The following is a 25,418-nucleotide window of genomic DNA, read 5'->3' on the forward strand; positions in this document are numbered from 1 at the left end:
CGGCCTTCTTTATAAAGGCGCTAATCTCATTCATGAGGGCTCCACTCTTATGACCCAGTCACCTTCCTAAGACCCTGCTTCCTAACACCATCACATTGGGGAATAGGATTTCCACCTATGAATTTTAAAGGGACACATTCAGTTCATCACACTGTTCCATCTGTGCCCCCCTCTAGCATAAATTTTAAAATATATGGAGAAAAAGGGGGGCTGTTCTTTCTCTATTGACAATAAAACATGTGTGTGTTAGTTGCTCAGTCATGTTCAACTCTTTGTGACCCTGTGGACTGTAGCTCACTAGGCTCTTCTATCCATGGAATTCTCTAAGCAAGAATACTGGAGTGGGTTGCCATTTCCTTCTCCAATGATAAACTATTACATTACATATTTTTAAAAGGCATTCTTGATAGGTTACATAAAAGATAATAAAAAAAAAAGCATTTATTGATCTGATTGCTTCCAGAGGTGGAAATACTCTACAACTCAGAAAAGAAGTTAGTGTTTAGAACCAGAAGCTGTAAGGAAACACTCACTTCAAATCCAACATCTCCAAGCTTTGCTTTCTTTATGGCTCTATTCTTCAAGACTTCCTCACTGGTCACTGAGAAATAAAACATGAAACACAATTAAAAGCTACTTTCTAGAGAGAAGGTGGAAAAAGTGAATTGGGTGAGCATTCTGGGCACAAGGTCATTGTCCATTTTGGAGAAAGTGATTTTTTTTTTTTAAACTGTTCCTTGTGATCCAGAGGTTGAGTGACCACACATCTCGACTTACCCAGTCTTCTTAGCACAATTATTAGCACTCCCTATGATCCTGAACAATGTCCCAGTTTGGATATTAAATTCTATAGTTGTCTACCTATAGAAAAAGTCATTCCCCCTCCTATGGAAGAATGATTTATACCAAAAGTGGTATTTCACTCAGAACACTGGACTTCATCATAGAAAAGTTTACCAGATCTGAGTAAATAACCATGTGGAAATCTGAACCCATTGAGATACACCAGAGATGGATATACAAACAGAAAATAAACACTTTCCACGAAGGAAACAGTAAAAAACTTGAGAAACGGAAAGTCAACGGAACAGGATGGTTTTGCTGACCTTTCTTTTTTTTTCAACCACCATTCTAAATTGTTTTTCTTTTCCTTTCTTTCTTTTTTTTTTTTTTGATAGAACAAAACTGTTTCCTCTTTGCTCCCCCAGGCAGGGCCTTTCAGTCTCAGCGCATTTCATTTGTGTTCCATTTTCACAAAAGGGCCTGGTGGTACTGATGGTATCAGCTGAAGAACTTCATGAAGCTCTCATCCAGTTTCAGGGGGAGTTGGCCCAGGTGTCTGTGAGAGGTTGCCATGCACCTCCTCTTTAACGTTCAACCACCCCTGTCCCCATCCAGCTCACAAAGTCACGTTCCCACTGGCTGCTCTAGTCAACTCACCTGGGAAGCAAAGGCTCCAGCAAGCTGAAATGAACTATAGCTGATGCCCAGGCAAAGGGATGACTTAATGCAGTTCAGAGAGCTTTCAGTGCAATTTCAACTCCCAGGCTTGAGCTGTGAAAAAGGGTGACTGTCATTTAAATTATTTATGAGCGTTTGGGATGGCTTCTTTCAAACACAAACAGGCTTTCAGTTTTCAAGTGTCCCCCCAAAGCAGCATTTCATGGGAGAGACTGTGTGTAGCTCATACGATCCTAGAGAGGGGCGGACTGATTGTGACTTGGGTATAAACACATCCTACCTTTGACTGAGGTCGATGGATCAGTCTCATGGATGCCTCTGTTGATGGAGGAATGGTAAATCCTGGGGCCACAGAGCCCCTAGCTGTGACCACACCTCATATACTTGCGGCCACAGTTATGACAGTTGTTTGTCTCTCCTTAAAAATTGTATTATGGCGGATATGTCCTATGACAGGCACTGTTGGACATCATAGCTGAAAGCAGATTGTTACAAGCTCTGGGCTGAATGTTTAGGGACTCTTTACAATACATTAAGATATCCAGTAGGGCTTTCCAGGTGGCACTAGTGGTAAAGAATCCGCCTGCCAACAATGCAGGAGACATGAGAGACACGGGTCCTGTCCCTGAGTTGGGACGATGCCCTGCAGAAGGGCGTGGCAACTCACTCCAGTATTCTTGCCTGGAGAATCCCTTGGACAAAGGAACCTGGTGGGTTACATCCATAGGGTCACCAAGAGTCAGACACAACCGAAGCGACTTGGCCCCGCACGGCACACAAAATATGCAGTGGAATTCTATATATCAAACCTTGACCTTATATTTTTTTCACTTGAAAACTTTGTTTGGGAAAAGAAACCAGCTCACTAAGTTGGAGATGAACTCATAGCGAATGTTCTTCCACTGTTGTTACGTTTGTGGAACATCTTTTATATTTTAGGAAACTCTAATCCGATTTTACCATTTTGCATGTGTCATTGGCATGGGTAAAGTGTGAGAAAGGAACCAGGCTCTAAGAGCGAATGTGGGGAAGAGCCTGTGTCTCCATAGCTGTGTAGCAAAGTGAGGGTTCTCTGGCCATTCCTTAAGTGCTGTGTCATCCCTGGCCTCTGACAACCAAACAGCTTTTATTTCTTAGGAATTCCAAAGTAGGTGATGCTTATACAAAGCTAACAAGAAAGCAGTCATGACTGTTAGTGACCAGCTATTAAAAGAATAACAGTGATTATGTGTGCCATCTGATGGCTTAGAGGAGGTCTGTGTTTGTGAGAAGATGATGGAGCCAAGTGCAATCTTGGCAATCTCACCAATTGTTTTGCTTTGTGATTACATTCTTACCATGAGCTCCAGAGGGGAGAGAAGGTCTAGACTTCATGGCCCATAGACTCAAAGATACCAGAGAAACAGTGCCCTTTATTTTTGGTAGCCAAGATGACATCTACTGTAAAACCCAGGTGTACTGATTGTCAAAATGTAATCTGGGAATTCCCTGTTGGTCCAGTTATTAGGATTCTGCACTTCTACTGCAGGGGGCACAGGTTTGACCCCTAGTCAGAGAATTAAGATTCCACAGGCCTCGCATTTCAGCCTTAAAAAAAAGTTATCTGAGGAAGGTAGAAATAAAAAAAAAAAAAAAGTAAAAGTAGAAAATTTGAAAAAACAGCACGTAATCTTAGCCATTTCTGGCTTTTCTTGTAGTCACTGCAAAGTTTTCTCAGTCAATTCAGATCCCCTCTAAACTGGTGAGGAATTGAAAACCCTACACATTGTCACAGTCTTCCAATATGGTGGCTGGGAGTGAGGGTAGCCTTGTTTAAATTTAGACGAGCGACATCCACTGCTGTCCCCTCAGGCTGCTGATCCCCAGTCATCTGCGTCCATCTTTCCTGGCGTGAATTCCCTGATTACCATCTTCTCCGCTGTGAAAGTCTCTGAGGTTACTCTCGATTCTTCTTGTCCGAACTACAGAGTGGGTCCTTGGGTCTCCTGCCCTCCCTGTCTACCTCTGCACTTTTTTTGGAAAAAGCCCCCAAAGCATTGGAAGCTCTTTTGTGACTCTAGAGGAATGGGAAATCCACCGGGGCTGTCTTGGACCCTCTCTGCCTGGACAGCCACCCAACTGTGTCCACTCTACATGTTGTTCTTGTTGCTGTTCAGTCTTTCAGTCGTATCTGACTCTTCAGACCTCGTGGGCTGCAGCACGCCAGGCTCCCCTGTCCTTCACTGTCTCCTGGAGTTTGCTCAACTTCACGTCCACTGAGTCGGTAATGCTATCTAACCATCTCATCCTCTCCTGCTCTCGTCTGCTTTTGTCTTCAATCTTGCCTAGCATCAGGGTCTTTTCTAATGAGTTGGCTCTTTGCATCAGGTGGCCAAAATATTGGAGCTTCGGCTTCAGCATAAGTCCTTCCAAAGAATATTCACAGTTGATTTCCTTTAGGATTGACTGGTCTATCCACTCTTTGGTTTCTGTACAAAATAGGATATGTGTGGGAGGGATGCTAGGGCCTTGCTGCTTTCCTAGACACCCCTCCCTGCAGGAAATGAGGCACAGATGCTGTCTACTGCAGGCCTCTAAACACACTTGGGAATCCCAGAATTCTACCTGCCCACTGGACCCTCTGACCTAGATCAGAGCTGGATGTCAGTGCCCCTACTCTGAGCCCACATCAACCTACCATGCGTTGTTCTTTCCAATTCTCTGTCTATAGTCTAGAGAATTTTTATCTCCTTGGACAGAAACAATTGACTCTGCAAATATTCTTTTGAATATTTTATATTAGCATCTGGACCTCAGCTTCTGAACTCAAAAGCTGAGAATCTGACCTCTTTGTTTTTTGCTTCCCCAGTTGAGGGAGTATATGGCCCACATGTAGCTACCTGAGTAGGGTAATGAGATGCAAAAAAAGAAGCCATCAGTCAATCAGTAAATAAAACCAACATTCCAAATGCTTTGTTTGTATAATCAGAAGTCTGCAGGTCGAACAGCTTCTTGTCTGAACTGAACTCTTGGTTAATCTTGGCATCAGAAACAGGAAGACAGCTAAAATGCTGCTGGGGAGTAAGTGATAAAATAATCACGGCCCACATTTTGTTTGCTGCAAAATCCACAGGAAGCCTCCGTGCTGCATCCCGTTGAGTCAAAACTCTCGTCATCATCTTTATCATCATTTTGTGCATCCAGCCTTTCACAGAGCTGACGACAGGCCAACTTTGCCCAAAGAACCAAATGCATTCATTAGGCTTGGTCACAAAAGAAACACACAACTCATGATTTTTTTTGCCTTCTGCCACTCACTTTCTACTCTCTAAAGAGGAGATGATGGTGATTAGCACAACGGCCGCAGTACATTTAGAGCAAACGTTCATGTCCTTGATGGACCCAACCATTCAGCTGTCTGTTTTGATTAATATCATCTCTGCACTTTGTAAGGAAAAAACACCTTAATGTTTATGAGATATTTATGATCCTATTTATATCTGTTGATGTATATAATCTATGCATATGTATATATGGAGGTATATACAGAGTGGGTTCCCAGGTGGGTCAGTGGTAAAGAATATACCGCCAATGCAGGAAGTGCAGGAGACGCAGGTTCAATCCCTGGGTTGGGAAGATTCCTTGAAGAAGGGAATGGCAATCCACTCCAGTATTCTTGCCTGGAGAATCCCACAGACAGAGGAGCCTGGCAGACTAGTCCATAGGGTCACAAAGAGCTGGACATGACTGAGCATACACACACACGTATATACACACACACACACATACACACATCCTGTTGGCTCTGTTTCTCTGAAGAATCCTGACAAATATAGTAGCAAATTACCCCCTAGTTTATTTCATCATGTGTAAGAGTCAGGAATCCAGGCAAGGCTTAGCTGAGTCCTCCATGCAGGGACTCTCCTGGGGCTGCAGTCACCATGTTGGCTAGAGCTGCAGTCTCCTCTGAAGGCTTGACTGGGGAAGGAAGCTCTTCTAAGCCCACTTAGTATTTGTTTCCAGGATCCAGTTCTTCATAGGCTATTGGACTGAGAGCTTCAGTTCCTCTCTGGCTGTTGGATGGTAGGGCTCTCCAGAGAACAGCTCCTAACATGGCAGCTTGCTTCCTCAGAGCAAGCCAGTGAGGAGAGCTGGGGAGAGAAAATCATGGAAGGCACAACTTTTGGTAAAGCAGTCTCAGAAGTGCCATCCCATCACTCTTGCCATTTCTATTCCTAAAGCAAATGCCAGCATCCAACCTGGACTCAGGGAAGGGGATCACACAGGGCATGAATACCAGGATTGGAGGATCAATAGAGCCACCAGAGAAGGGAGCCCACCACACTCAGCTGCTCAGTATACATCACAGGTGAGGTGAAGCTCAGGCTGAGTCCAGAGCCCATCCTCGGAGAGCCTGAGGGAATTCCTCTGCAGGAATGGACAACCCGAGGATAGCTTGGTGAGCAGAGCAGGGGGAATTCTCCAGATCATGGTGAGCACATTGCCCCTGAGCAAAGTCCTGGCCAGCATTGTCGCAACCCTCAGAGTCAACATCCCTCTCTTCCGGAGCACCCTGGTTAAACATGGCGGAAACCTGCCCTGTTGACCTTGACTCCATCTTGTATTAATACTTTCTGGGAACACATTCCTTCTTGATGTAGAGGGATGTAAGCAATGTGCTCAGATTCACCTCTTGGCACAAAATGTGTCCACATTCCTTCAAATTCAAGGCTCTGGACCTTCATGCTGCCTATTTGGAGGACAGCTTGCTTTCTTCTCAGAGCATTCGTCTTCTAATTCATCCAAGTCTCAACCGTCCATGAGATCCGTTCTAGTGAGCCTCGCCTCAAGTGAAGGGAAGGGTAGAAAAGGTGGCTGAGGCTGGAATTCTGTTCTTGACAGCACCACTGTTGAAAGCAAAAGGGCATTTTTTTTTTAGTGGATGGAACAGACACTGCACTAGGAGGTAGGCAGTGCCTCCTCAGAGGTCAAGAGGGAGTGAGGCTGGTTTATCACTGTAGTCAATGCCACCACACACCTGGGCGCCCAACAGGCGGCTGTCCCAGTTTCTGCACCTCTGCCTTGGACCCCCCCTCACACGCAGCCATTTACCACGCAGTGTGCCCTGAGTCCCTGAGCATCTGAGTCAGTCTATTCCCCATGCCAGGACGCCCTCCACAGACACCAGTGTTGTCCTCATTCACCGGCCAGAGCACCTGCACGCCAGCAGAGTTGTAGAAATAAATGACCAAGGAGAAAATGTCCAGCACAGCGTCTGACATTGGAATCCATTATAAATTCCTTGAAGTTGAAGAATGAATGAATGAAACAAAAAGATACCTTTTTAAAACATTGATGATTCATGTTATTTCTCTAAAGAGAGTGACGAAGGTATTCCTTGGTTTATCTGGTTTATCCAGTGTCTGTTGGACTGTCAGTCAGATTGAACCACAAGAAAGTGCCAATATTCGATGGGTTTTAACCCTGACAAAATGCAATTCCATGTGCTTCAACCTAATAGAATCTCAGCAAGAAGTCCCTGGTGCGCTTTTGGCTCAAAATAACGAGACGGAGAAAGTGTTTAACTCCTCTGTCTGCCAAAATGTCTCTGAAATGGCAGGAATGAAATGTAATGAGAAGCAGCAGTCTGTGGCACTGGCAATAGTGGGAAGTGTCAGGAGCACATCAGAAATCTTCTGGAAGGCGGTAGGTAGAGGCGACCCCATGGGCAGGGGAGGCGTATGCAGGGATGGCTGCGGTGGTCACGGACTTCCAAGGTGCGCCCTCTCGCTGAGCATCATGCTGGCTGGCCAGGCGAAACAGTGCTGGCTCCATTGGGCAGCCACCTAGGCTGGGGTGGGGCCCCTATCTGTGCTCTCAGCCTCAGCATTTGCTCCCAGGAGAAACCTGTGGGAGAATAATCATTCCATAAAGCATAGAATCCACCTTATATGGTTTCTTGAGGGTTGTTGCAATTTCAGGGGATGGCAGAGCTAAGCCTGGGGGAACTCAAGTGACCCTGTGACACAGAGGACACAATCGCTCTGGTGGCTTGTCCTGGGGTCCTGCACTCACTTGACTCCTGCCAGCTTCTGTGTCCCGAAGCCAGCCAGGCACCCTCGAAGTCCTCTGTGTCCTTCTGGCATGCCTGATCCATGCTTTCTCAGTCTCTGGAGTCTTGGCAGCTAGACGTATCAACTAAGTCCCCAGGAGAGAAGAGCTTTGGCCGAGGAGAATGGGATGGCTTCCCAAGTGGTGCAGTGGTAAAGAATCTGCCTGCCAATGCATGAGACAGAGGAGACATGAGTCTGATGCCTGGGTTGGGAAGATCCCCTGGAGAAGGAAAGAGTAACCCACTCCAGCATTCTTGCCTGGAAAATTCCATGGATAAAGGAGCCTGGCAGGCTACAGCCCATGGGGTCATCTCAAAGAGTTAGACACAACTGAGTGAGCATGCAAACACACACATACACACACACACACACACACACACACACACACACAAACACGCACAATAGGAGTCACCTCACCAAGGGCCCTCCACTAGGGATGGCTCTCATCCAATGACTGCTCCAAGAAACACAAGGTCCTGAAGTAGGGATACTTCTGAAAGGCCACCCTGCCCCCTATTATTGCCATATGATCTTTTGAAGCCTTTTTTCAGTCTATCAACCTAGTTTGATGGCAAAATATACACATATCTGACAATGCAGTGACTCAGGGTGTTTGCCATCACTCTGGAAGGAGGTATACTCAAAGATGTTTTCCCACATAACAGAAAATGTACTCCAAGAAAGAGGGGGATACAAAAAACAGTAGAAATGGCCCAAGACTGAAACGAAATTTTGTTTTGACCATTGTAATACAACAGCTCTAAAACTTAACCAGTTGAAAATGGACCAACATTTCAGAGGGTTCTGTGATGAATGACTTAAAGAAGACATTTTATATGATAACGCAAATTGTATAATTAGGAAGCTGGAAGTACAATTTTTGTGCTGTTACTAATGAAATAAAGGCTTATGTCTCTTCTCTTCAATAAAAATAGAAAGGCATTTAGAAATTCTAAATGGAAGAAAAAAGGAGATAGGGATAATTCTGTGAAACAAGCAAAAATGTGTACCATTGATTAAGTAAATAAAATCGTGCTTTGTGTTAATAAAACAGCAAATCCAAACCTCCCAGGTCAGGAAATTGAACCATTAGGAGAGTTAGGAGTCTCATGAATAGTTCTGGTCAATTTATGTTATGCTCATTGTACATACCGTGGCAGTTACCTCCTTTCCTATGCTGCTGTATTTTTCCCCACCAAGGCTTGCTTTTGTTACTTTTATGTGATATTTTACAAATTTGCAGTTTTCTATGATTTTCTTAGGGCTTTCCCGGTGGCTCAGTGGTAAGGAATCTTCTTGCAATTCAGAAGCCACAGGAGACACAGGTTCAACCTCTGGGTCAGAAAGATCCCCTGGAGGAGGGCATGGCAACCCACTCTAGTATTCTTGCCTGGAGAATCCCATGGTCAGAGGAGCCTGGCGAGCTATAGTCCATGGGGTCACAAAGAAGCAGACACGACTGAAGCGACTTAGTACACATGCACACGATTTTTGCAGTAAGCTTGGGTTCTTTTTTAAATTAAATAACAGAGACTTAACATTTTTTGTTTAGATATCAGCAGCATCTTCTGATTTTCATAAGACAGATGACTTAGATTTTATACCTGGAAACATAAATCTATTTTTCTTAAGACTTTTCATTTAAAACTTTAGAAGAGTCCTTTAGGAGATTAATATTTCTTGTTTTGGAGAAAACTTTTTCCTGAAAGTCAACAGTATTTTTAGTTTTCATTAAATCTTTTTTTCTGATTAAATAAAATTGATAAATGCAATGCCTTTATTTAATAATAATGTTAACAGTGGTTATCTTTGATAATGGAGTTGTTTTATCCTGTACGTTTGTATATATTTTTTCAACTGGTCTACCATGACCATGTTACTTTCTAAAGAGAATAACAGTAATCCTTTCCAGTTACAATATGGTTCAGAGATAGAACTTGGCAAACAGATGTGAATTAGAGACCTCTCATTACCATCACTTGCCCGTAACTTTTGAATGAATCACTTAACTTCTCTTGGCCTTGGTTTTATGAAATGGAAAATTGGGATGAAATTTACATTTGAGTATTTCTGAAAAATAATTAGCATTGCAGACTTGTTTTTCCTAGGGAATATCTGACTTCTAGCACTACATCTCTGAATAGCTTCAGAGTTTTCAAAGCTGGCATCATTCACAAGGTCAAAATATATCAGGAGATTCTTGATTCTAAATATTGCTGTAATCCCTTTGTTCATGGGACCCTTCAACACAATGCCCCATCTATCTGATGGGTCTCTTCTTTGTAGTAAGAAAGGAACCCAGTGGAAAAAAAAAAAGAACAAGTGAAAACAATTTGGTTATTGTAAGAACAAAGCCACCAACATGAGTAATTGCTAAGTGTGATTCTAATAATGTATTAGTTAATATAAAGAATTGAAAACCACTAATACCCAAGGACGGCACTGGTAATTCCCAGTAGCACAATTATATGCATCAGTTTATGCACTTAGTCAGGAAGCTCTTGAGTCTCAAATGGTCCAACCTGTGTCTTCTAATCGGTACTTATCAAGCTTTAAAGGGAAACTAATCATCTGAGAATCTGGTTGAAATGCAGATTATGAACCAGTAGGTCTATGGGCTTAGGGCCTGAGATCATGCTCACAGGACAATAAGCCCTCAAGGCTGCTTCAGCTGCTGGTTTGTGGTCCATGCGTTGAATTGTCAGGATGATGACATATAGCACTTAGAATAGTGTCTGCACTTAGGGAGGCCTGCTAAATGATAGCCGTGATTATTATTGCTGGGAGGTACAGGAATTCCAGTTTTCCATGTGCTCATATGCAGTAATATTAAGAATTGTGCAGCAGCCAGGTTTTTTGTTGAGTACAGTCATCCCTCAGTATCCATGGGGATTTGGTTCCTTGACCCCTATGTATGTCAAAATCCATGGATTCTCAAGTCGCTCATATAAAATGGCATGGTGTTTGCACAGAACCTACACAGCCATTCTCTTCTTCAGGGGATCTTCCCAATCCAGGTATCAAACCTAGGGCCTCCTGCATTGCAGGCAGATTCTTTGCCACCTGAGCCACCAGGGATTCCAGCCTACACACATCTCCTTGTTATCTTTCGTATAGTTATGTGTATATATTCACCCTGACCTCCTAAGTTTGCCACCCTTTCCCCATCCCCTCGCTTCCTCAGTCAATCCTGTTTTAGTCAAGAAGTCATACACTTTAGCATCTTACTCATCAGTTCATTCAACTCCATGGAAATCATTCTTGTTCTTCTTGGAGTCCAGTTTTTCCTTCGACTACTTATAATACCTAATGCAATGTAAATGTTGTGCAATACAATATAAATGTTATAAATAGTTGCCAGAGCACAGCAAATTCAAGTTTTGCATTTTGGAACTTTCCAGAATTGGTTTTTTAAATTAATATTATCATTTCCAATCTGTAGTTGATTAAATCTGTACATGCAAAATCATGGATACTGAGGGCTAACTGTACCTAATCTAGAATCCTTTTATAAACTCATTTATGGATTTTAGTAATTAAACTTTATAAATTTATTCTGGAACTCTCTCCTAGATTAAAAAAAAATCTAAGGAATATGCATGATTTGTTGTTAAAACCTGCTGAGAATGCTTGCACATTTGGACAGGATTCACCCATCAGGAGGACAGTCATGTCCTTCTAATGAGCCGAGGACCACCGTTTTGGAATCAGTTATTTAGGGGACCAACCAGTTGGTGACCAAATATCCAGGGTGCCCAGGACAGTCCTAAGGTCACAGCCTAACCAGTAGCACCCCCCCTCCCAGATTCAACAGCACGTTGTCTAGCAATCCTAGTTACAGTGGACAATGAAGACACTTTACTGACTTCATTCAGCTTTTCCATTTCTTCCCAACCTTTCTACCACATGGGGGAAAAGGAATTCTCAGCCAAACCCTCCTTCTTGGTTGGCAAAAGTTTTGACCCTAAATCAGGCTTATGTTCAACAATCCTGCACATTTGAATGTAACACACACACAAATGTTATTCGATTTGGAAGAGACATGGTTGTTTCATCATTCATCGCTATAGTTCAGTTTGTGGATACTTCTCATCTGAAATGCCCATGTGAAGCTCTCATCCTTTTGACAGGAGAAGCATTTTCTCAGGATCCAACCATTTTCTCTAGGATTACACAAGAATTCTTCACACCACTGCTGGCCTGTGAAATAGAGAGGAGCAAAACTCACTGAACACAAAAGATGGGTCCATCTCCTTGGGTGAGATGCAGGAAAGGGATGAAGTCACAGCAACACAGCTTCTCTCAGCCGTAGGTGGGGGCAGCCTGGAGGTTAAACCTAAGGCTCCAATACCAAGATTAAATCTGCATTCTGTTATTGGCCAGCCGACTGCATTAGGCAAATAGTTGAATCTCTTTCAGCCCATTTATGAGCCCGTAAACTGTCTCATATGTTTATTCTGAGATTGAAATCTGTTATCATATGGAAGGGTCTTAGGAAGGGCTTGGCACATCAAAAACATTCAAACCTTATGCATCCATCGCTGCAGTCCTTATCTGCTGCCACATAAGATTTAGCCACTGTGCATAACAGCAGTCCTGTTAGCTGCAGTGTTGACTACCCGCTTCCAAAAGGCTTTTTTTAGGTGTCTTGTGTCCCAAATCTGTAATGGGTTGAAACAATCATTGTAGTTTGAAATCTCAAGGAATTTGAACATGAGAGATTTCATTTTATGTAAGGTTTTTATAACGTGTTTATGCAAAGCACAGAGAGAACAGAAGCTAAATAAGATAGAAAAGGTATATTTGAGAGGAGGAGAAGGAAGACAGAGGAAGACCATTAGGAGCATAACAAACTGTACGTTTTCTTTCTAGATTTAAAGATACAGTCATAAAAACTTGCTCATATCTGCATCTCAAAACAATGCAAATACCATCTCAATTTCAGGAGACAAATAAGCATACCATGCTGCCTTTGAAAAACTTGCTTTGATCATATGCCAAATGGCAAAATGAATGAATTTAATTTGAAATTGCCTGTCTTCAGAAAAATGTGATATGGAACATATTTAGGAGTTAGCCCTTTCATTTAACATTAAACATACTAAAAATGTCCTCATCAATTATTGATTGACAGCCCAGTATTAACAGAGGCTTCATTTAATCTTGAGAAGAGAGGACACTGCTTGTTTCTTTTTAATTTTTACAATGTGCTTATTTCTAGAAGCACGTTCCCTCCCTCTTTCAACTGCAGCACCATGCGGAGTTCTCAAAAGGGACCATTTGCTGGATTGGTGTTGGAGCTGGTGAGCACGTTGTTCAGTTTGGCTCAGTGCGCCTCATGACCTCTAGTTTAGAGTTCAAACGAAATGTATTCAGTGGAGCAGACTGCTAGAAAAATATATGTCATAAGAAACATGTAAGAACTGATCCCTGAAATAAGAAAAAAAAATCTCCAAAAAATTCTCATTTGTTTTACATTTTTCTACAATTCTGTTAGTAATTAACAACAGCTGTGAATGGGCAGTAAGGCCACGCCCAGGGAAATGTGGCTTAGGACTATTATGTTTATCCTCTTGTTCCTTGGTGTCCCCATATCCCTTTTCTTAGAGATGGTATCAGATTAATAGGAATATATAAGTCCTTTGAAAATGCTGCTCTTGCCTGGAACTGAAAGCTTCTTCTGAAGTCTCCTACCACCTCATTTCCACACATCAAAATTCTATCCATCTTTCTTTCTTTTAAAAAATGGTTTTAAGTTTTTTAATTGATTTTACTTATTTATTATTTTATTTTTGGCTGCGCTGGGTCTTCACTGCCGCACAGGCTTTTCTCTAGTTGCCGCGAGCGGGGGTTACTCTCTGGTTCGGCGCTTGGGTTTCTCGTGGCAGTGGTTTCTCTTGCGGACCGCGGGCTCTAGGACGTGTGCGCTTCCGAAGCGCAGGCTCAGTAGTTGTGACACGTGATTTAGTTGCTCCGTGGCATGTAGGGTCTACCCACATCAGGGATCCAACCCATGTCTCCTGCACTGGCAGGCGGGTTATTTATCACTGAGACACCAGGGAAGCGTCTCCATCTTTCATTTACTGTTTCCTCCCTGAAGTCTTTCTTGACCTCTTCCCTTTTTCCGTGCACACACACACTCTTTGATGACATGTTATTTTGATAAGAAATTCAGAGTGTTTTAAATAACCAAAGGATTAAACTTAGATGGAGGAAGGCTGTGTCAGGGGAAGAGGTCAAGAAAGACTTCAGAAATGTTAGAATTTGAAGTGGGCTTCCCTGTTACATTTAATGTGGAGGATTTAATCCATGTGTTCAGTACCTATCTGTTGATTTTATTTGAAGGTAGCTTTGAAGAGAAGAAAAACCTCACCAAAAGATAGTGGGTGAGGGAGGGGTGGATGGTTCTATTCACATTGCTTTGTTCATTTCATTATCACACGAGCACTTCCCATAGTGTAGGTACCCTGCATGGTATTAATATGTAGTTGGCACTCAATAATGAATATATGAGCAAAGAACACAGAACTAAGCATGAACCATTCCTATCCTTGAAATTCTTATAGTTTCGTTCATGAGAGAGCACCTCTCCTCACTGACTAGATAACTGTTGGGGAGCACCGTGGGAGGCTGTGTAAACTTCAGTAGAATTCAGGAGGGATTTCTCACATGAGACCCAAGCTTGGGTTTGAGAGACAATTTGAAGTTATCCGATGGGGATGGAATATACAGCATGATAACCATAGCCATCAACAGTGCATTGTGTATTTGAAAATTGCTAAGAGAATACATCTTAAAAGTTCTCATCACAAGAAAAAAAAATGTATAACTATGTGAGGTGATGGATGGCAATCACATCTATTGCCATCCATCTATCAATCTATGCATCATCTATCCATCTATCCACCTATCAAATCATATATTGTATACCTTAAACATATGCATACATGCACGCTAAATCACTTCAGTCGTGTCTGATTCTTTGCGACTCTGTGGACTATAGCTCTTCAGGCTCTGACCCCATGTCCTGCATTGCTAGGCTGATTCTTTACCGCCGAGCCACCAGGGAAGCCCCACCTTAAACTTACATGATATGTCAACTATATCTCTATACAACTGGAAAAATAATAAAGGCAAAAAAGAGAGAAGTTATCTGATGGAAAACGGTGTCACAGGAAGAAGTGAGAGACAACTTGGAAATTCAGAATAGCCTGCCTTTAGGAATCTGTAAGTGGAAGTTTGGCTGGAGTATAGGGGACAGATGAGGGAAAGGGTAGAATGTGAGATGTGCGGGTGATAGCCATTTTATAAAGAGCCTTTCATTGCTAAGCCATGCTGTGTTCTAGAAGCTATGTGAAGCCACTGAAGGATTTCATGGAAGAGCTGCTGCTGCTGCTAAGTCACCTCAGTCGTGTCCGACTCTGTGCGACCCCATAGAGGGCAGCCCACCAGGCTCCTCTGTCCCTGGGATTCTCCAGGCAAGAACCCTGGAGTGGGCTGCCATTTCCTTCTCCAATGCATGAAAGTGAAAAATGAAAGCGAAGTCGCTCAGTCGTGCCCGACTCTTAGCTACCCCATGGACTGGAGCCTACCAGGCTCCTCCATCCATGGAATTTTCCAGGCAAGAGTACTGGAGTGGGGTGCCATTGCCTTCTCCACATGGAAGAGCTATATCATCAGAATTTTTTCTTTCAGAAAGATCTGTCTTGCAGTAGACTTTCAAGATTGATTCCAGGGAGTGTGTGTGTGCGCTTAATCGCCCAGTTGTGTCCAACTCTGTGATCCTTGGGACTGCAACCCACAAGCCTCCTCTCTCCATGGGATTTTTCAGACAAGAATGCTGGAGTGGGTTGCTATTTCCTTCTCCATGGCATCTTCTTGTCCCAGGGATCGAACCTGTATCTTTTGTGTCTCTTGCATTGCAGGCAGTTTCTTTACCCACTGAGCCATCAGGGAAACCTATTCAAAGGTGATCACCCTGAAACTAGCAACTAACAGGAGAGCTGTGGTGAGCCAGGGAATTGATGAGGATGAAGAGTAGATGCTGGAACACAGGCTGACTGGTGGGGTAAGGGAGAGGGGGAAGACCAGGATGACATTCATCTTCCTGGCTAGAGCAACTGAGTGGATGTGGTCTATTTGTTGAGAGATAGGAGAAGCAGATTTCTAGGTGCCCCCCTCCTCTTCAAAGAATGTAGCTTTACTGGGATGACCCAGAGGGATGGTATGGGGAGGGAGGAGGGAGGAGGGTTCAGGATGGGGAACACATGTATACCTGTGGCGGATTCATTTTGATATTTGGCAAAACTAATGCAATTAGGTAAAGTTTAAAAATAAAATAAAATTTTTAAAAAAAAGAATGTAACTTTAGAGTCATGACCTTTAAGGCATCTATTGAATATCCCAAAGGAAATGTGCAGAAAAGAGTTGAACATAGGAATTAGGGTCTGGAGATGGATTTGTCTAAAAGGAAGTTGAAGCACATTGGGACAGGTGAAAAGAGACAGATGGGAGTGGCTTAACAAATTTCCTATTCATCTGAGCTTCAGACATTTCCAGTAGGGGCTGGCATCTCTGCGATTTATTGCTCCCTCTCTGAGCCCCAGCCCCTGTGGATGGTGTGGGATCCTCAAAGGGAAAGATTGAAAGCAATTACCCAGTTGATTTCCTCCTTAGAATTATTTAATTTAGCAAGCTGTTTTTGTTTTTTTTAAGGAAACCTTTAAAGCTTAGCAGCCAAGAAAGAAATCTTGATGGTTAATTGGGGTTTACATTTTAAGTAGATAATAACATCAATAAAATCATGTTAGTATAATTAGACTTAATTTTATATGAGATATCACTCTGGGCATTCCTATAATTGCTCTTAATCTTTTAAGGATTAGTTACAGGTACAAGTATAGGTCTAAATATAGATAGATGTTGGCATAGATATATTTAAATACTTGGATTTAGATATAAGGATATTTGTACAGCTAGAGCCAGGGGGCCAAATATAAACATATAAACAAAGCATTGTTTATCTTCATAATAACTTGAATAAATTTATCATGCTCAGTGATTTAAATATATTAATGTACTTCATGCTTAAAGCAGCCCTCTAAGGTAGATTCTGCTGTTATCCCATTTTGCAGATAAAAAAATTGAAGTGTTGGGTAAATAAATTGCTTAAGGTTGCACAAATCCTAGACCTGGGACTTGAACTAAGGAGTATGGGTGGGTCTAGAGTCTATTCTAATAACATGGCTTTATATTGCCTCTCTTTGTCAGTTTCTAACAGATAAATCAATATGTAAATTAACTGAAATGCAATTTCTGTCCTCCTACATGATTGTCATTGTGTTAGTCACTCAGTGGTGTCCGACTTTTTGTGACCTTATGGACTGTAGCCTGCCAGGTTCCTCTGTCCATGGGAGTCTCCAGGCAAGAATACTAGAGTGGGTTGCCATTCCCTTCTCCAGGGCATCTTTCCGACCCAGGGATGGAACATGATCTCCTGCATTGCAGGCAGATTCTTTACTGTCTGAGCCACCAGGGAAGCCCTGCATGACTGGGTAAGATGTAAAGGGGGTGGTGCAGTTTATCAATGACGCATGCGCAATTAAAGCCTGGATCTAATCAGAGCTGAGGACAGCCATGTGCGTTCTTGCAGATTACAGATCAGAGGAGTTACTGGCCCAGAGAAGGATGTAGCAGTCGTTAGCTCTCAGCAAATGCCCTGAACTAAGGCAGCCACTGAAATTGTAAACTGAAATGTAGGGTCTGTAAAAGGACTGTCACATGCTTCCTTCCTGTTTATAACCAAATAGAGATGAACAACTTTGGGGCATGGAACAGAGCTCTGTGCTCCTAACCAGACTCTCAGAGGTCTAGTTTGCCTGGTCCACTCCCTCTCCATCCCTAGTACAGGTGAGGGTGGTCCTCCCCGCTAGTCCCTACAGCTATAGTAGGGTTCAGAGACCCCTTGGACGGCTTACCCGTGTCCTGGGGCTGGAGGGAAGCATGCAGACACCCACAAATGGTATCTTGCTGGGCACAGCCAGACTCCGTAATCCCCTGGTCTCACTGATGGGACAGTGAGACCCACTAGAACAAGCCCTGCAATCAGGTGCTGGGAGGGTCTTACTCACCCAGCTGGTGTAGGGCAGTCGCTGTTCAAGGGTCCTAAGCATGCAGACAGTGCCAGCTGTAGGCTCCTCTCTTGGTCCCCCCATCTAGCACTTATGTGTGTTAGTCACTCAGTCGTGGCCAACTCTTTGCAATCCCATGGACTGTAGCCTGTCAAGCTCCTCTGTTCATGGACTTCTGCAGGCAAGAATACTAGAGTGAGTAGCCATTCTCTTGTGGGTAACCATTCCCTTCTCCAGGGGATCGTCCCAACACAGGGATCAAATCCTGGTCTCCTGCATTGCAGGCAGATTCTTTATCATCTGAACCATCAAGGAAGCCCTCTTACCACCCCTTACTGAGCAGCTGCAGGACAGGGTCTAAGCAACCCCTTTCCTTGTTCCTCCTCCTCAGGTCTCCATCTTGGGTATATACCAAATGAATTCGAGTGCAGCAGGAAAGCAGTCATCTATAATATGAGACATGGGCTAAAACTTTGTAGATTCGATTTTCTTGGCTCTCATCCTGGTGATTCAAACATTTAGGGAAATGAACGTCATCAGCCCAGAGTTACATAAGCATTATACTTGTTTTAGCTGTTCTGCAAAACTAGACTCCTGACGACTTGGTGATGGCCCAGGAGACTTGTCATTCTCTTGGTCCTACTTCCTGGGAAATGAATGAAGTTGCAGCTTTAGGGCCCTCATTTGCATGGGTCTCTACCAGGTCCCTGGTAGGGCCCTGTAACATGTTCCCATGGTTACCTATAGTTTGTAAATTTTGCAAAAGTTATTGGTTATGAATTTAGTTTTTGCTCTCATCCTAAAAAACAAATTCCAAGTTGGTGCCTAATTTTGCATTATTTTGCTTCAAAAGGGCTTCCCAAGTTGTATAAACTTCAGACTGCACAATACTTAGACTCACCCCTGTTCCAAGGTCAATCCAGTTTCTAGCCCTTGTATAATTTCTTAGTTTTGGAGGCAATTGAGGACCTTTGTTTTTCTGGTTCTAAATGCATAGATGGCAGCTTGGAAGCAGAGACACAGAGACTTTCTTAACTAAAGAGGAGTACAAATGGGGACTTCTCTGGTGGTCCAGTAGTTAAGACCCTGGGCCTCTAGTGCAAGGGATGTGGGTTTGATCCCTGGTCAGGGAACAGGTCCCACGTGCCATGTGGCATGGCCTCAAAATTTTTTTAAAAAGTGGTTGTTCAGTTTCTCAGTCATGTTCAACTCTTTGCAACCCCATGGATTGCAACACGCCAGGCTTCCCTGTACTTCACTATCTCCTGGAGTTTGCTTAAACTCATGTCCATTGAGTCAGTGATGCCATCCAACCATCTCATCCTCTGTCACCATCTTCTCCTCCCACCTTCAATCTTTCCCAGCATCAGGGTCTTTTTTCCGATGAGTCGGCTGTTCACATCAGGTGGCCAAAGTATTGGAGCTTCAGCTTCAGCATCAGTCCTTCCAATGAATACTCAAGGTTGATTTCTTTTAGGACTGACTGGCTTGATCTCCTTGCTCTCACATTTAAAATTAAAAAACAAAAAGAGGAGTAAAAATGGATGCTCAAATGGCAGTGTTATCCAGTCTCTGTGAACTTTAGGATTGCTGTTGGGAATCAAAGAACAGAACCAACACAGGCCACAGAAAGCATTCTGCCTAAAGAGGTGATGAATCCATGAGGTTTTAGGACAGAGCAGCTCCTTTTGGAGTCTGGATCTGAGTTTTAGGTCTTTGTTTCTCACAAGGACTCCATTGGAAAAGGATCAAGGCTTTGTGAACTATTTTTGAGCTTCTATGTGACATGAGGTCTGTCCACTTCTTTTATCAGCAAGGAAGGGTTGAGAGCCTCCTTTTGCAGTGATTTTTTTTTATTTTGGTAATATCAGAATCACAAAGGGAACAAAGCATGATTTAGCACAAGTCTGCCTGGCCTAAGGAATCCTGACAGGTTAAAATCCAGATGAAAAACAATTCCTCCAAGCAAGCCTGGTTATGCCTCTCACATAAGGAGTCTGCATTACAGAAGATTTACAGTAACAGTCCTTTTGACAGGAGGCTCTCCTGAGCAGCCTATAAAATCCAGTATGATCCTTAAACATGGGATTTGCACAGGGCTCATCCGGGGCATCCATTGAGAGGTGATAAACCTAAATGAATTATTTCACTTTGGCAGTTTCTGGGAGGTATTACCTGACAGACGAGAGCCTTGTGGTTTTGAGGGAAGCTGAATTCTTATGAAGATAATTTATACCCAAAGGGATCATAAGTGAGAAAACTGAAAAATTATATAAAGGTATAAAAAGCATCGTTTGGAAAGCAGATAGAAGTATCATTGGATTTCTCTGGCAGCCATGTTTTCAAGGTCAAGACTGTTCTTCTGGATGGACAAGGAAAGCTGGTTTTCTCATTCTGGTTTTTCAGACTCCTCACTTGTTTGCATATCATCCATGATATAGCTGTAGTATAAACAACTTGAGCATACTTGCTCTGTTTTTTGCTAACTAGTTAGGTGATTCTGCAAAGGTCATTCACTTCTTTGGCTTTCATATGTTACTCAGGATAATAGTAATTCCAACTCTTCCACAAAGGGGCCGTTAGTGAGGATTTAATGAGATGATATATTATATGATATTGTTTATCTATAGGCTATCTGTTTATTCAGTTATCTATAGGCTGTCTGTTAATTCAGTTTAGAATTAAACTGAAGGTAATATTTCAGCGTTCTAATAGTTTACAAAATAATTAAGTAGAATCTATTGATCACTTCCTAAGTCTTTGGGGACTCTGTTAAAAGCTGTTGATTTAAAAAATAATTGTTGCTTCCATTTTGATTGGAAACTATTAACAGATCGCCTGCTACTTGGTCTGTGTTCTATAATATCTAAGGGCAGCAGATGTTACGTAGATATTCTGTATATCATCAGAGCTTCTGTATGAGGACCATGGGCAGATCTTTCTGCCTGGTTTTCGGGCTAGCCTCAACTTTGCCTCATTGGCCCTGAGAATTGCATAACTGATGAGGATGACCATATCATGTCAACTTTGAGAAAAATCAGAGGCAAAACGTTGGCCCACCCATGGCAGATAATCAAGACCAGATGAGAAGCTTTTCACTTTTTCTGAAGAGTCCTCCTTTTTGGCTTTATCTTTCTACTCTTGTTTTCTTCTTTTTCTCTATTCAATTTCCATTTCATTTTATTTCATTCTTCCATGTCTTTATAAGCCATGTTAGAATCTTTTATAATGTAGGGCGCACTTAATAAATAAAGGAGTAATTATAACAGAGATGAAATAAGAAGATTAAAGGAAAATTGCAGTGGAATTCTCTAGGCAAAGGAATAAATGGTTCCAGTGGTAGCAATTCATCTGCACTTGTCTCAGCACTGTCCAGACCACTCAAGAAAAGCAATTACATTTAAAGGTAGAAAATTTTAAATTCCAAAGTGTTCATATTTGAAACCATAGAATTATTTGATTTCAAATAAGACCTGAGTTTGTGTGGGTCTACATTCTCTATAAGCAGTCACTTTCACAACTTTCAGGCATACTGCCTGGAATGTCTTTATGTGCACTTTGTAGTTCTTGTTACATAAAGAATGAAGCTGATAAAAATTGATGAGGGTAAAAATACCAAATTATTCTTTGGACCCCAAGCAGCCCAGACCTACATGGTCCTACCAGCTACCGCACCCTTCCTTGCTGGTTATCTCGTCTACCCTGCTAAGGGTGTACATTAGTCAGAATACCCGCCGTTGACACAGCATCCTCCCCCATGTTCATGTCCCATCCAGCTCCACTCTTCATCCCTGGTCCTTCTTTTCCTACAAGCTCCTTCTCCTATCCTCTCTCACTTTCTTCTCTAGAGCTCCTTGTTAATTTTCCTGAGAGTACAATTTGTGTTCTAAAATAACTCCTCAACATCCTCCTTGTACCAAATCCTAGATTACTCTTGACAACACATATCCCCAGGGCATCATTCAAAAGGAGGCAGACCATCCTTTGACCTCCATCATGTACCCTTAAGAGTCTCACTAGACCTATTGTATAGCAGCTCTCAAAGGGTGGTCTATGGACTCCTGGGAGTTCCCAAGACCATATCCCATGAGACCAAAACTATTAATATTTTAATAATAATAATACTAAAGACATTATTTGCTTCTTCAGCCACGTTGACACTTACACCCATGGTGCAAAAGCAAATGTGGATAAAACTGCTGGTACTTTGGTGTGAATCAATGCAGTGGCATTGAACTATACTATTGGTATTTGTATTCTTCACAACTACACACTCAAAGTTTTTATTTAAAAAAGGAAAAGGAGTGCAATAAATAAAAACACCAATTTTACTTCAGAATGTCCTTGATGAAGCCATAAAAGTTGTTAATTTTTATCAGTCTTGATTCTTGAGCACATGCCTTTTAAATAATCTGAATAATGAAATGGGATGTCCATTTAAAGTCATTCTGTGGTGTATGAAAATACAATGGGTGACTTGAGAAAATGTTTTAGGATGCTCTAAGCTGCACTAGGGAGGCATGGATTGGGAGTTTAGGATTAACAGGTTGCAAACTATTATATGGGCTTCCCCGGTGGCTCAATGTGTAAAGAATCCACCTGCAATGCAAAAGCCCCAGGAGACACAAGTTCAGTCTCTGGGTTGGGAGGATCCCCTGGAGGAGGAAATGGGAACTGACCCCAGGATTCTTTCCTGAAAAGTTCCATGGACAGCGGAACCTGCTGGGCTGCCATAGGGTCTCAAAGAGTCGGACATGATGGAAAGACTAAGCACAAACAAGAAACTCTTATACATAGAATGGATACAAAACAAGGTCCTATTGTACAGCACAAGAAACTGTATTCAATATCCTAAATAAACCATAATGGAAAAGGATATGAATAAGAATGTGTATATATATACATATGTATATATATGTATAACTGAATCACTTTGCTGCACAGCAAAAATTAACACACCGCTATAAATCAAGTATACTTCAATAAAATAAACTGAAAAATAAAACCTCAGTTCTTTAGGATCCTCTATCATTTATTTATGTGTGTGAAGAAGTCCAGAAACTAGAGTTTGAGATCACTGCTATAGAGCTTTATGCAAACCAGTGGCTAAAACAAGATTAATTGTTGAGGAAATGAATTTGTTGGGTTTGTGGGGTACCAGGCTGGAAGAAACCGGCAGCCAGAGGACAGAAAAATATTACCGTGTCCCTGGTGGGAACCTGGGCATCAAAGCCATAGACGATTTGCTGTAAAAGCAGGTGGAGGACCCCCGGGACTTGCGCTGATCAAGTCACCGCTTTGCCTAAGGATACACCTGGCACCTTCACTGAGTTGGACCTGCCTCTCACCAGTTTGGTCTGGCGTCCTGCTGCCTTAGCAAATGAAATGCTTGTCATGTCACCAGTGGAGAGAAATAGAGATGACCAGCAAATTCCCAACGCTTGGCCAATTGTCACCCTCGACACTGCAAGTGCTCAAAAGACCTGTGCAGAGTGGACAAGCCAAGTGAATGTTGGTTGCTTATTATTATTATCATTGTAGAAGTGGGCTCCAGATGGCCCAGTGAAAACCCTGGTCTCTGAGCTCTGGGACACACCCCAGGTCTGGTGGAAGACTTCCTTTTGTTTTTGGTCTAAGCCCAAAACAAGACATAACAAAGAACCTTCTGTCACCTCCCATCTCCAGCTTGCTGCCTGGAGCCCTCTTTGGAGAAGTAGTGGAGAAAACAATTGAGTCATCACTAACATCTGATATTCATGTCACCCCTGCCCTAAGCCTGAAGCCTGGCCTCCTCCATTCCTTCCTCCTAATTCAGGCTCTTGAGGCCAAACAGCTGAGGTGTGAAGCATAAAAAAGATATATAAAACAAAAAGTAAAGAATTAGACTCCAAGGAAAAAACATCTCCCCATTCAAGGTTGGTCTTAACACCTATGTTGAGGTCCTAGCTTGGGGGTGAGGGTAGGGGCAGGATAGGAAGGAAACTCCTAGACTGGAGTTTCCAGTCTAGAAACTCCTAGAGCCACAAAGACGACCTACAGATTTTGTCCTAAAAGATAGAGATAAAAGCTTTCAATTTAATTCCTTCCTTTCCTGAAAAGTCTCAAATTAATCAAACCGCCATCTTGGATTTTGCCTGGTGAGACTGTTTCCTCTTGCAAGGAACCAGAAAGCATTTTATTCACCAGGATACTTGTTCAGGAAGACACAGTAGTTGGGTGGTGGTGGTGGGGGAAATGCCTTAAAAAGCCCCCTGGGGAGGCTTCCCTGCTGGGTCAGTGGTGAAGAATCCACCTGCCAATGCAGGAGACACTGGTTCGATGCCTGGTCCAGGACCATCCCACACCCTGCTGAGCAACTAAACCTGTACACAACAACTATTGATCGTGTGCTCTAGAGCCCGGAAACCGAAACTGACTGAGCCAAGCCCGTGCTCACCAACAGGAGAAGCCACTGCAATAAGAAGCCTGAGCACTGCAATTATAGAGTAGCCCCTGCTCGCTGCAACTAGAGAAAAGCCCGCACAGCAATGAAGATACAGCACAGTCAATAAATAAGTCAATAAAAATTTTAAAGACTTTATAAATAAATAAATCAAAAGAAAGCCCCCTGGGACTCGTGACTGAGGCCCCCCAGCCTGGGAGTTGGCTCATCCCAAGGGTTGAGATTGGAGAATAAAAACTACCCAAGGAACAAACAAGGAAAGATTTCCATTTTGTTCTTGCTAGAGAAAGAAGAGTAAGAACAGAGCCTGAAAAGGGAAGAGAGAACCCCTCAAATATCTCCACAAATGTCATGAGACTGGAAAAAAAAATAAAGTTGTTTTGAAAAGGAGTATAATGGCATTACATGAAATCATCTGTGTGAAACTTCTGAAAATTGTAAAGCACGACAGAATGTAAAAACTCTTTTATTCAATTTAAATAATGTGAAAAAAATACTTTAAAATAAAGTTTCCCCATTCATGACATTCAAATTCTTTTTTAAAAAAAATTGCCATGGCCGTGTTTCAACAAACATCCTTATATCTAAACAAACAAACAAACAAAAAGCTAATACATGCATGCAAAAAAAGAGAACAACTATACAGACATGAGTCAAAATGAGAGGGACTGTGGTGGGCCATGGGCTTCCCCCGAGACTCAGTGATAAAGAATCCACCTGCAGTGCAGGAGTCACAGGAGACACAGGTTCAATCCCTGGGTCAGGAAGATCCCCAGGAGGAGAGCATGGCAACCCACTCCAGTGTTCTTGCCTGGAAAATCCATGGACACAGGAGCCTGGTGAGCTACAGTCTACAGGGTCACAAAGAGTCAGACAACTGAAGCAACTTAGCACAAATGCAATCATGGTCGGCAACACAATGGAGAATCTCAGAAATGGGCAGCAGCCTTTGGAAGGATCACAAGCCTTGGTCTTGAGGGTCTGAGACCAGTTCACTTGGTTGTGCAAGAGGCAGGAAGACCTTGCCGGACATCCGAGTCCCTCTTCCCATGCAGCTTCGGAGGGCAGTGGTTCTCTCACCTTACATCACCTTGTCGATTCTCTTAGATGTGGTCACACAAGAGCCTGGGGTAGCTTATTGCTCTCCATCTCTTGCTTTTATTAATGCAGGAATCTAGCAGGGTAATTACTGATGTAATTGAAAGCATCTCTGTATTCTGGTTCTGGCTCTGCCAGCAACAGCCTGTGTGACCATGGGCAGGTCCTCATCTCTTCACACCTCAGGGTCCTGAT

The 25,418-nt window shown here is 42.7% G+C and overlaps 2 protein-coding genes across 3 annotated transcripts in view; one reads left to right on the forward strand and one right to left on the reverse strand.

Annotated features, from left to right (window-relative positions):
- LOC105005268 (nucleosome assembly protein 1-like 1) overlaps positions 1-7,597 on the reverse strand; it is a 21,568-nt gene extending 13,971 nt beyond the window's left edge. The window contains exon 1 of the mRNA XM_010863223.1: positions 7,516-7,597. Coding sequence (XP_010861525.1) covers positions 7,516-7,597 — 82 coding nt within the window. The remainder of the gene's footprint in view (positions 1-7,515) is intronic.
- The window catches only part of RCAN2 (regulator of calcineurin 2), a 233,395-nt gene that overhangs the window by 182,613 nt on the left and 25,364 nt on the right, over positions 1-25,418 (forward strand). The gene's annotated exons all lie outside the window — the stretch shown is intronic.

The sequence above is a fragment of the Bison bison genome, unplaced genomic scaffold, assembly GCF_000754665.1.
Source record: "Bison bison bison isolate TAMUID 2011002044 unplaced genomic scaffold, Bison_UMD1.0 scf7180017864487, whole genome shotgun sequence".
Lineage (NCBI taxonomy): Eukaryota > Metazoa > Chordata > Mammalia > Artiodactyla > Bovidae > Bison > Bison bison.